A 13,022-nucleotide genomic window follows, 5' to 3' on the forward strand; every position below is an offset into this window, starting at 1 on the left:
CTGGAGCGAGTCGTGGGTTGGGTGGACAATGAAAATGTTTGATTTCCAGGCATTTGAGATGAGTTTAACAGGTTTTTGAGATATTTTGGAGATGTTTTTTTTTAGTTGTAGCATAAGTTAGGTGTAGATAATTGTAATGACAATGAAATTAAAGATTAAGCAATGAGGGAGTGAATGTTTTTGAATAAAGTGAAATTTTAAATAACAATCAGATTAGCAAATAACAATTGGCAAAGCAATAATAATATAAAAAAAAAAAACAGGAAAAAAAAGTCAAAATGAATCATGTTTATATGAAACACAAAGGCAGACAGACAGACAGACAGATAGACAGACAGACAGAGACAGACACAGACAGAGACAAGGACAAAACAGGAAAATGCGAGTTATGAAATATGTCATCAAATTTTCTTCTTTTGCTATTAAAAAAAATGCTACAGCAGTGTTTTTAAAAAAAGCACTCCCAGCCGCACGCAGTGGCGATGGAGGTCGGGCACACGTGGAGCAGGTGGATGAAGCACCTGATGTGTAACTCGGAAACGTGAGTTGTGAGCTCAAGAGGGGGAGAAAAAAAACATGAGCGAGTTTAGCATCCAGGTGTTTGATCCAGTCTTGGACAGGGACGCTCCGCATTCTATACAACCGCAAGGGGACAGACAGACAGACAGACAGACGGCAGCCTGAGAGCTCTGCGCACAAAGCTCTAAGGCTGAAGTCTCGTCTGGTGCTCTGGACCCTGTGAAGCTCTTGGGGATTCAAATATGTAGTCAGATTTATCACTATCAGGTGTTGCTTATATAAGCATACACGTGCAACATGGTGATTAAGTATATAAACTTGTATATGTGTGTAACAGAAACGAGCTTCACATGGTCCAAAGGCACTTTAGAGCTTTCCTTCCACATCCGTTTCCATCCAGGTGCTAGTGTCGTCATGGTTTCTCAGCTTTTTCTCCAGTCAAAAATTTTTAATACACTTTATTTGAGCAACTGTGCTTTTTATTTTAAAATCTCTAAAATGATAAGTCTACGAATTAGAAAATATACATAAGTGAATTGAGAAATTGGGACAAGTTTCATTTGAATCAAATGATACAGATTGGATTGATCTTGATCAGTAATAGCTAATTAGCCACCATTAGCACACTCAACTTTGTCAGGAACACCTACCACATAGGTCACTTTGTAGGTCAGGAATGGACAAACCATAAATTTATTAGCTAGCCCACCACGAAGTAAAAGCTCCAGTGTGTAGAAGAGTCCTGTGTTTTGGTAAATCTAAATGACTCGGCTAAAAAGTGACAGCTAACATAATGTAATAGCATATGACAAGCTAGCTATAGTACCGATAGTAGTATATAAATTCCTGCATAGGGGACAACTCGAGCATAGTCATATCCTTTTCTAAGAAAGTGTTAATCTGCCTTGTAAAACTTGATGTGTGTGCTGGATTCAGAAAGGTGAAGGTGGATGGATTTAGAAAAGTGTTCAACCTGTAGTCAGGAGATCATGAGTTTGAATCCTGGTGATGCCAAGAGTCCAAGAGAACAGAACTGGCTGTTTTCTCTGGGTGTCAATCTCAATGACAGAAGTCTGTGAGCTCATGTATGTGGAAGAGGGCAGATAGCGCTTTCCTCCGAGCATGTTACACTGTGATGCAGCATAAGGATGGTTAGCTGGCTTCATGCCTCTTGAAGGAAGCATGTGTTGGCCTTCACCCTTCCCAGTTGGTAACTGTTGTATGGTAGGGGAGAGCTGGCTGCTGGTGGGTGGGAATTGGCAAGAGAATATGGGATAAAATCCAACAAATGCATACCATCAGTGGAAAAGGACCACAATGATCAGATATTATTTGAGTGGTGTGATTCTCAACATTGCAGCAGTGTGTGTTGTACTAAGTATATCAGGGAAGCTGACAAACTATGCAGAACAACACAGTCTTTAAATGAATACCTACAAAGTGATCTAGCACTTATTTCTTATCAACTGCCAGTTAATACGTCTTGCCCCGTTTAATATTTTTTCCTTTTTTTGTTCTATCTGTGGCACTAAGTAAATCAACTTTGAAAAATTAGTAAAGAAACTTCAGGTGTTCAAAAGCTTTTGACTGGCAGAGTGTATAGTGAAACCATTTTTATATATTTATCATTCCAAAATGAAATATTTTTAATAATCCTTTTTTTTTTTTTTAGAAAGACAGGAAGCAGAGATATGTCATGTAAGAAATCATAATTTTCACTTACAAGCTTTCTGAATCAACGGCATCAGCACAGAAACTGGGATGGTATATGACAGAAATGTTGGAGAACTCTGGTTCTTTCCCAAAAAGCCATGTTTTGTGTTTTGTTGCTGTGTTCTTTATATCTGAATGTAATACTCAACAACATCTGAGCATTCTGCGTGTTTAACAATTCTTTTTAAATATTTCTGCCCCACACATTGATTAGTTCATTTGGAGAACGGATGAGGAAGGAAAGACGACAATATTACATCATCAAAACTTCATTCTGTACACAAGAGGACTCCCTCCACACTGACACACAACCACAATGAGCAAAAGTTTATATTTTTGTTTTTTAAAAAGTGAATGTTTAGGAGGAGGAATAGTGATCTGGTTAGAAAGTCCTTGCTGTCAGTTTGTCAGCAGTCTTTACTTCAGTCCCTGGTGTGATGCTGGTCTGTGCTGAGGCATGTGGGAATCAGTGTGTGTGTGTGTGTGTGTTTATGTGTGTGTGTGTGTGTGTGTGTGTGCATGTGTGTCTACGTGTATGAGAGAGAGACTTATTTTTGCACTGATGACAGTCACTCAAACTCCTACAATAAGGACTTTAGCAGCCACGCAGCAAAGCATGCTGGGTAGCAGAAGCCAGATTAGAGTCAGCATGTTCCTCAGACCTGAGCAGCTAAACCCTGAAGGCAATTATCTGCCATTGTAATAAAATTAGTTAGCTATAATAAGATATATATATATATATAAAATGAATATAATGTTATAATATAATATAATGATATATAATGTTTCAATATATCAGGGAAGAAGACTAAAGTGCATAGCTGTTAAATAACATGTTGTTATAGGAAAAGGTGTGGTGTAATGAAACGAAGCTACTGTTACCACAGAAATCTGCCAAAGATTACAAGATTACACATCATAATTTTTATCCGTTTAATGTTGTGGACTATGCACACAACAAGTTAGTTCCTGTTCTCGCTTACATTATAACAGCTATAAATAGTTGTTCCCTCACCAGCTTCTCCTTTCTCTCTCTCTTGAAGTCGATAAGACAAAAAAAAAAAACGCAGCTTGTCATGTTACATGTTATATTTATACAATGATTAGGTATCGTTACTATAGAAACAATAATGAACGAGCGCATTAATATAAACCTGTGATTTGCAGCTGAGCTACTGACAGAAAAGCTGTTATAGAAAATTAATCAACACGTTCTGACCAATCAGATTTGAGAATTCAGCAGTGCTGTGTTATAAATATGAATTACAATTGCTGTTAAAGGTTTATCTCTGTAGTCTTATTTCTCTCTGCTCTGTCATGCTCGTTCCCTCTGTTTTTACTCACTGTGGCCTGAAAAGCTTTTTTTTTTTTTTTTTTTTAACATAATTAAAGTTTTTACTTGCAATGTTCTGTATGTCTCTCCTTATAATCTCTTTGCCTCTGCCTGTCTCTCTTGCTCTGTCTTGCTATGTGTCTCTGTCTGTCTCTCTTACTGCCTCTCTTCCTCTGTCTGTCTCTCTCTCTCTCCCTGTATCTCTTTCTATCTCTCTCTCTCTCTGTGTCCTATTTTCTTTCTCGGTCTCTCTGTCTCTCTCTCTGTATTAGTGTGTAAGTGAGGCGGGAGGTCACATGACTGGCCCAGGGAGCTCGCTTTCACTGCTGGAAAATCCAATCTGTGAACCTAAAACAGAATTTGCTGCCTGGCTAAGCAGAATGCCCATCGAGGCCAGATCATGCAACATGCAAGCTCCTGTTTCCAGCTGGACCAGAGGTGGAGGAGGAAGCGTCTAACATATTTCTTTTATTTTTTTGGATAGATGTTGGATCTTTACTGTCCTGCTAATGTACCCTATTTAAGAAGCATCACACAAACACACGCAACATTAAGATGTGGGATTTATGGATTTCAGTGCTTAATTCCTCTTGGATGCTGATTCTAATTATTTAAAACAAAAGCACAGCAGAATTCTGTATACAGTAGCTCAATATTTAAAGCTTATAGCTAAGCTCCATCGTGCATGCGGCTTTTCTGGCTGTACTGCTGTGTGTGTGTGTGTGTTTGTGTGTACGTACCTCAGGTCAGACTTTAGTAACACTACGGACACTGTAGCGCCGGCCTGAGGGTGGGATGGGAGATGGGTAAAGTGAGGGCGAAATATTAGACCTGCTACAATTCAGCTGATTCAGTCGTAAATTTAATATTCAATAATAATAGACAACATCGGAGGAGTAGCTCGGGTTTAAATATTTAATGACAGGTCCAAATGCTTATTGGGTGGATTTTTACATACACATACACCAGAGATATATATTTGGGTCAAATAACATGTTTTGCGCACTAACTGTGCTGTATTGATATCCATAAAAGTTCATTATTCCACATTTTTCCACCTCAGAGGTTAAGACATTTCGTCCCTTAGTTTCTTAAATCACATTCCGTTTGCTATCACGTAGGAAACAAGGTCTGGTTTTATAAAATAAAAAGCCATTTAAGCATGTTATTTAAATCATTTCATAATTAATTCGCGCTACACCACTAGTTAACATTAAGATTATTTCAGTGTAATTGTAAGAGTGTAAGAAGTATTAAACAGACACAAGGAACCTTTTTTTTTCCTCTAAGAGTGCTTTTTTATTGACTGTAAAAATGGAAAAACAATGCACTCTTACAGCTAAGATAAATATCTGGCCTATATTTTATATTTCTAAATAAATTAAGAAAATTTATTTTTAGAAAATATATTAAAAAAACATATCAAATATATAGTTTTTTAAAATCTATTTTCTATATTCCTTTATTTTCTATATTTCTAAATAAATTTAGAAAATATATTAGGAAAAATAAAAAATATTTTAGAAAATTTAATTTAGTTTTCTATATATTTTTCGATATGTCTAGAAATGAGAAGAAATTAATAAAGTATAACCATGAATATATGCATCATTTCAAGAGTTCGTTAAACATTTTACGACTGAATCCAGGTTAATATTTGCAATATCCAAATTATATATTGGATATTAGAAGAGAGGGGCATGTGCTTGGGCATGTCATGTCATGATACACACAATCCAACTGAAGTAACAGCTCCACAAATTAATTACACACACATTTAACACTCAAACACAGTGTTATAATATGAAGTTCCACATGACAGTGACACACAGTTCAATGACACACACTTGGAAAAAAAAAACAAACAAACGAAAAAAACAATATGGCGTAGAAGGTACAAAGCATGTATGCAGATCTCATACATGAGAGAAGTGGTGTGTGATCATAAGAGGAGTGTACAATACACTTGCTCATGAGTGTGCACACACATGCGCACACACACAAGAGGTTCTGTACATTAGCAGAAAAATAAATCTATTCTTCCAAACAAACTGCGCATTTTTTAGGCATCCTTGACTTCAACCTCACCTGACGAGAATAAATATCTCACGCACCCTGTTCTGGACCATTACATTAATCTGAGTCAGGGCTGTCAGAGAGGCACTGAGCCGTAAAAAGCACTGCGGCATCAATACACGTCAGTCAGAGACCGCCAATCAGCAGCCGAGTGTGGAGGAGAAAAGGGGAGGAGCTAGTGCTGGAGAGTGAAGGGAACAGAACTGCTCAAAAGGAAAACTCCACCATGAATGAGTTGCATATTAATTTTAGAATTAACACAAATATCACATTTCTTTCATTGACTCACTAGTTTCCTACGTTACCCACAATGCAGTATGACTACCCGCTGATAGTGGTGCAGTGGGATTTAGCCCTCGCTTCATCTCTATCCTAGAGACAGCAATGCAGCGGCGCTTTAGTCCTGCAGTCTGTCCTCATCTGTACACTCTACTCAAACTTCCCAATGCTCAACTTTCGTGCTAATACCTCCATCAACGCCATCACACTCAACATCCCATAGATCGCTCACTAGCTGAGCCGAATCTCTTATGTAACTATAGCTGCATTGCATTCTGGGACTTTGAGTCCAGCATTTGCACTGACATCTCCACTACTTCTGCATTGGACTTCTCATTAATATGATGCTGGAAAATGAAAAGAAAAGAAGCTGTTGCCCTTGTTTTTAGAAGCTAACAGCAAAACCTGACTGTTATCACTTATGTTTAATAAGATTTCTCCTATTAAACGCCATCATAACTGTACTAACAATAGCAACATCTGCCTGTGATGCCAACGCAGCAGACACCTGCTAACTTTTTACAGGAATAACGAAAATACAGCAAAATAGTATACAATCGCTAAACACGTCACATATATTTCAATATAAACACATTTAATGTGTTTCAGGGTGGAGTTTTTCTTTAATAAAGGCCAAACTGAGAGAGCAGCACCAGGTCATAATCCTGTTTCTACACTATGAGAACCTGAAAAAGCGTTGTTAACTTTACAGATAGATCACTCTTCCTCCCTTTCTCTCCGACCACGTCTTCCTAAAATCAGTGACTCGAACACAATGAGAGCATTGATGCCTCTGATGCAGCAGTATGGTCAGATACAGGACTCGGACACTGACTGCAGTCAGACTCTCAGTTCTCAGTTCTCCAGCACAGCCACACGGAGCAATCAGTTCATTCCATTCGATGCGTGTGATTATCAGATAACAGCTACAAAAACCCTATAATTACATTTCCATGCTGTTATCTGACAAACATTTAATCTAGTACTTAACATAATACACTGTAAGTGAAAATACCTTAAACACAGGCAAAAGCACGAAATCACACAGAAATAGGTTTAATAATCTTGTATTAGTTTTAGTCTAAACTCATAAAAAGATTAGCAACTTTGACTTACACTATTTTCCACTGCACATTCAAAACTCAATTACAATTACATTGTGCAATGACACCATTTTTAATTTCCACCTGAAAGAAGTGCTTGGATAAACCTTGTTCTCTTGTCTGATGGACAGCTCATACTAGCCACAGTAAAAGAGTGGAGCTATTTCATCACTGATAACAACAAGAAAAAAGTTCAATTTGAACTGACTGTTGAAAGAAACGATAAGAAACAATAAGGAATAAAACTCTTGGGGGTGTGCTGTTATTGGAAAATAATCAATGCCGGGGTGGTGTGAGGCAGCCTGACACAAAGCAGAGACACTCTCACCTCACAAACGTTACTTATTTTACAATAACAGCACATATCGAAGTGTTTTATTCCTCTTATACCACAGCAATTTTTGAATGATATTTATATGATATACATTCTTGATATACGAGAATGATATTTATATGATATACATGTATAGCTACAGTCCATGTTGTGGAACAGCCATGAAATTTGTTCCTCACAGCTGTAACTACTAACAGGGCTGCTGTTACACAAAAATGAATCAACCCTATGATTCAGAAGCGCTATAAAAATCTAAGGATCTCTGGAATGCAATAAAACCAACATGAAGCTTCCAAACCATAATGATTATAAAACGAATGAAATGTGCAGTTCCTGTCCGTTTTTGCTGCATTGTTTGTTTGAAAGGCACAAACATTGCACAAGTTATCCAGACTACTGTTTTTTATTTAGAGTGTTATGCATAACTCTGGGTCCTGACCACCATTGTGTTGTTGTAGAGGGATCAGAATCAATATGGCACCTTTACCACTGGACTGGCCACCAGTGGAAAAAGTAGCGTTCCAATATACCTGGTGCCAAAAGTTATAGTATTTTGCTGGCTGGTTCATCCTGATGTTCTACTTCTGTTCGGAGATTCTGCACGTGTGACTCACTTTCTGCTACTTTGTGACAATGTCTACCGTTAAAAGTGTTATAGAAATATTTTGTGCAGTGGAAAATGGCAATAAGTAACTGGAAAAGCTTAAGCTGGGGATGAAACAGGGTCAAACTGGATACCTGTTTTATATCAGGACAGCTTCGTTATGTACCATACTTACCAATGGTTTTACTCATGACTGCACACGAGCTGAAATATTGATCTGTGCAGGTTCTGTTGGAAGCCTAACCTCAATAAATACCTGGAGCAGTTTAGGGCTAACCGCAGTGACCCGAATCGACCAGTAATGGCTGCGTGTGGCTTAGGGCGTGTCATGATTGATCAAGGGTTTGGCAAAATGTATAATGAAAAGATCTTACGCATTACTGTTGTGCAGAACGAAACCTTGCTGGTCTCTGGTTACGGCTATGATTTAGAAGTTTGGCTTAAACAGCAGCATGGAAAAATCAATGCTGTGCTATCGAAAGGAGTGCAAGGAGGAACTGGTGAACTGGAGAAACAGAAAGAGAGAGACTGCAGTGCTGAAGTACTGCATCACTCCAGCAGAGGAGATCGAGTACAGTGCACTCGGGTCACACCGCAGTCAGGAGCGAGAGCAGAAACTGAATGTTTTCTGCAATCAGAGCAAAACTGGTGCATTGGCTTCTCCATCAAAACTCTCAATGCGCTCGAACAGCAATGATCAACACATCACCTAAACCAGTAAGCACTTTACAGCAATAAAAAAAAAAAAAACAAGGGGGAAATAAATGAAACCAAAGAAAATGAGAAGGAACACAACAACAGCATATTTCAAAACATGACCGAATAATAAGAATAAGAATAGGAATAAGAATCTCAGTGCATCTTGGGAGCATGACTGGATGTCTGGATGTCTGAGCCTCAGATTGAAAACTGATAAAGCTGACTAAACTGCAGTCATCTTGTTTATGAGAAGATGTGTGTAATGGTTCATAATTTCACACCCTTTTGTAGTTTTTTTCCCCCCATATCGTTCCTGCTCAGTCCCAGAATGCTCTCTTCCACTGTTTCCATGGCAACAGTGGGTAAGAAGGAGTGTCGGAGGGGGGATTGTGGGGAAAAAATGGGAAAGGAGGAAATGATGGAGGGATAAAGTCAAATAGTAACAAAACAAAAACATTAAGACTTAAACATGGTAGAAAGAAAAACACAATGTACTGATTTACAGAATATACACAATACTTGCTGAAAGTTTGGAAGCATCGCAAGCTTTGTTAAAAATGTTCGTTTTTAAAAAAAGAAATAATGGGCTGTAATATGTTAACACAGCACAAATGTGTTTGACTAAATGTCTGCAGCAACAGGGCCATATTCAGAGTTGTCTAAAAGTTATGGTGGGAAAGTTATGCGTATTCAGAGTTGGCTTACGCACCTGCTTAACCTGATTTTCTGGGTGCACCATTAAAATCACCTGTGTAGAATTCCTGTCTCTGAGACTGCCAGATTTTTCTTGAGTAGAATTATCCAAGAAGTGGCTTCTCAGTAACATCCAAACACAGACTTTAAACACAAGCACTTGCCTTTGAGCCTGAAAACACTCAGGGGATAGAAAATGTGGACTGAAAAAGGAAATAAACTAATCTATCCAATAGCAGTCTGTTATACACCGATGAGCCAAAACACTATGACAACTCACAGATTAAGCAAATGATGTTGATTATCTCATAACAACAGTGCATGTCAAGGTCTGCGATATTTAAACGGTAAGCTAGCAGGAGGTTCTCGTAGTCATCGTGTTGGATGCAGGAGAAATGGGCAGACGTGAGGACCTCAGCGACATTGACAAGGGCCAGATTGTCATGGCCAGACGACTGGGTGAGAGCATCTCTGAAGCAGCAAGGCTTGTGGGGCAAGCCTTGGCAAGCAAGGCTTGTGGGACAAGGCTGTTCCCAGTCAGCAGCGGCGAGTATTTACCAACAGTGGTCCGACGAGGGACAAACCACAAACCGGTGGGCGTTGGGCGCCCAAGGGTCATCAATACACAAGGGCAACAAAAGCTATCCTGCCTGATCTGAACTGACAAAAGGGCTACTATGGCACAAATCACAGAAAATTTTAATGATGGTTATGGGAGGAATGTGTCACAGAACACAATCCATCGTAATACATGCTGTATATCATGCAGATATGAATTTGACATGTACCACCTACGTAAACATCGTTGCAGATCAGGTAAACCTTCTCATGGCAATGGTATTCCCTGATAGCAGTGGCCGCTTTCAGCAGGATTATGCGCCCTGCTGCACTGTACAGATTGTTTGGGAATGGTTTTAGGAACACGATGAAAAGTTCAAGGTGTTGCCCTGGACTCCAAATTCCCCAGATCTCAATCTGAGTCGAGCATCTGTGGGATGTGCTGGAACAACAAGCGCGATCTACAGAGGTCCATGCCTCTGCAAGTCGGTGCTGTTTTGGTGGCACACGGAGGACCAACAGCATATTAGGGGCAGGTGGTCATAATGTTTTGGCTCATTGGTTTCTTGCCAATATATTGCCGCATGAATAGTCCTAGTTGTGATTAGCACTTTATTCAGTGCAAATGTGATTAACCTAATAATTTAAGACTATGTCGTCCATGTTCTAGACCACAAGTTCCCAACCTTGGTCCAGGAGAATCCTACAGATTTTAATGTTTTCCTGCTCCCAACCTACCTGATTCAACTAATTGGCTCCTTAACAGCCTGTCCTGAGTTGAAGTGGGTGTGCTTAGCACTTGGTTACTATTTATGGTCTGAATTGAACATTTCAACCGTTGTACTGTAGTGAGGATTGTGTTATTGAATACTTAAGTCTGAATATGGCCCATAGTGTACAAGCTTCACATCCTCCCTTGCTTCTCCTGGCCTGATTTTGCAGCCTTCCGCCTTGCTGGCTGACAAACATCCGACTGTTAATGTGCAACATCTGGGACTCATTAAACTGAGTGTATATAAACTCTGCTTGGTGCTATCTTCCTCGTGAAGTCTTGTTATTACCCGAGTGTAATATCAAACCTGTTTCTCATATTGTAACAATGCTTTTTGATTGTGGAACTGCTCACCAGTTGCCTCAGTGTAATTATACATCGTTTAAGAAATATAAAGTAAGATGATTCGTGCCAGTTTCAGAATTTCCAAATGAATAAAACTGTACCCACATTTTGGTCAATTTGTGTTTTCATTTAAAGAAGAACCTGGACAGAATTGAATAAATACACAATCCCATCCCGACATTTCTATAATGGAACTAGCAGGATTGGTCAAAGGGGCTTGGATATTTCGTACTTTACTGCACACACACACCCTTCTTATTATCATTGCGTCTATTTTAATAGGTTGGCCAAAAAACGATGAAGTAGCCATGGCTTCCTTTACAGCCAGACATGTGGCTTAACCTTGTTTGCTTTGACTGATGTGATTTAATCTCAAATCTTGCACACTTCTTTTCTTCACAAGAAATCTGGCAACAGATTGGACAAATCCAGCATCATGTCAAGTCAGTAATCTACATTATACAGTCAAGAATAATGGGGCTCAAATCCTCAAATTTGTGATAAACACATGCTCTATTTATTTTTGCTTAAATCCTTAATCAAAATCTCATCTTAGCTATAATGGCAGCTTGAAATACACATTCAGATACTCGCTATTTATCTTTTCTCACATTCACAGAATGTTGGCTGCCATGGAGACATCAGAGGCATGCGAGAACTTCAACAAATATTTTAAAAATTTGATATTTCCACCTTTAATTTTAGAAATAGTTGTAGAAGTTTAAAAATTAGTGCTTGCTTCCATACTCTTGGCCTGTATTGTGGGTGAATCTCAAACACACACCAGCAACACAGTAATACAGTATAAGTCTAAATCAGTCATCTAAGTTAGCAATCCATTAAGAAGAACAGGGCTCAGTTCCTCAAATCTGTGATAATTAACACATACTATTTATTTTGTTTAAATCCTAGACTAAAATCTCCTCTTAGCTTTAATGGCAGGTTGATTTGTTTTTTACAGAACGTTGGACACCACGGAGACAACAGGAATGAGAACTTCATCAAATATTTAAAAAAAAATAATACTAATGCTGATTGCACCTTTAATTGTATAAATAATTTTGGAAGATTAACAATTAGTGCTTGCTTCCATACTTTTGGCCTGTATTGTGTGTGTATATCAAACACACATCAGTAGCACAATAATATATGCTTTTAAGGAAAAGGGCAAAAAAGTCAAACTCATCTTAACCTTTGACCTTTTGCTCTTTTGCCAGCAGAGGTCAAAGTGCAATATCCACGTCCACATGGAAATTAAAAGTGCGCACTCTGCCCTAGTTCAGAATTGATAATTAATATATATTGAACGTTTCCAGTGTGTGTGTGTGTGTGTGTGTGTGTGTGTGTGTGTGTGTGTGTTGTGCTTGCATGTTAGTACGACACACACCGTCCTGGCTATAAACTTACCTGCACTGTGAATACATCAGCCTGCATGCCTTTTATTGTCTGAAGAATCAGCGTGTGAATATGTGTGTGTGTGTGTGTGTGTGTGTTGCTATATTTCTGTAAACAACAGTGTGTATCTTTGTCAATCGATTTACACGTGCACTTGTAGTGTAGAGCTCCGACCTTGTTGAAGTCCGTCTGTACAGTTGTGTGTCACTTTATACAACAGTCAGAAGGTGTCATCAACATCCCTCTGTGTGTGTGTGTGTGTGTGTGTGTGTGTGTATGTGTGTGTATGTGTGTGTGAGGGGGGAAGGAGAGACAGGAGGTATATCCCGGCTCCCTCAGACTCAGGACTCGCACATCAAACGGCAGTGTTTGAGCACAGCCTGACCTCCTGTGTGTGTGTGTGTGTGTGTGTGTGTGTGAGTGTGTGTACAGTTATATCAGAGGTCTCTGTCCTGAAACACTGCCGCCGGAGTCCACAACAGAGAAGGACACAACAAAAACGCAAGCCCACGTAGTGGCCCGGCACCCCTGCACACACACAACACACACACAGAGCCTAAACATAGATTTTTTTACAACTTTATTTTGCCAATAAAGGC

The 13,022-nt window shown here is 39.1% G+C and overlaps 1 protein-coding gene across 10 annotated transcripts in view; it reads right to left on the reverse strand.

Annotated features, from left to right (window-relative positions):
* Nucleotides 1-13,022, reverse strand: part of kcnc3a (potassium voltage-gated channel, Shaw-related subfamily, member 3a) — a 97,133-nt gene that overhangs the window by 15,155 nt on the left and 68,956 nt on the right. For 2 of the 10 annotated variants that reach the window (XR_008303171.1, XM_053239007.1), the window contains exon 5: nt 4,306-4,349. The exons of 5 other annotated variants lie outside the window; for them this stretch is intronic. Coding sequence is in view for 4 of the 5 variants with exons in the window: in XM_053239007.1 (XP_053094982.1) it covers nt 4,312-4,349 (38 nt within the window). In the remaining variant the exon portion in view is untranslated. Of the gene's footprint in view, nt 1-6; nt 4,350-7,768 lie in introns of those variants that run through there. 3 more of the 10 variants (XM_034309832.2, XM_034309831.2, XM_053239006.1) reach the window with 2 other exon arrangements.

The sequence above is a fragment of the Pangasianodon hypophthalmus genome, chromosome 13, assembly GCF_027358585.1.
Source record: "Pangasianodon hypophthalmus isolate fPanHyp1 chromosome 13, fPanHyp1.pri, whole genome shotgun sequence".
Lineage (NCBI taxonomy): Eukaryota > Metazoa > Chordata > Actinopteri > Siluriformes > Pangasiidae > Pangasianodon > Pangasianodon hypophthalmus.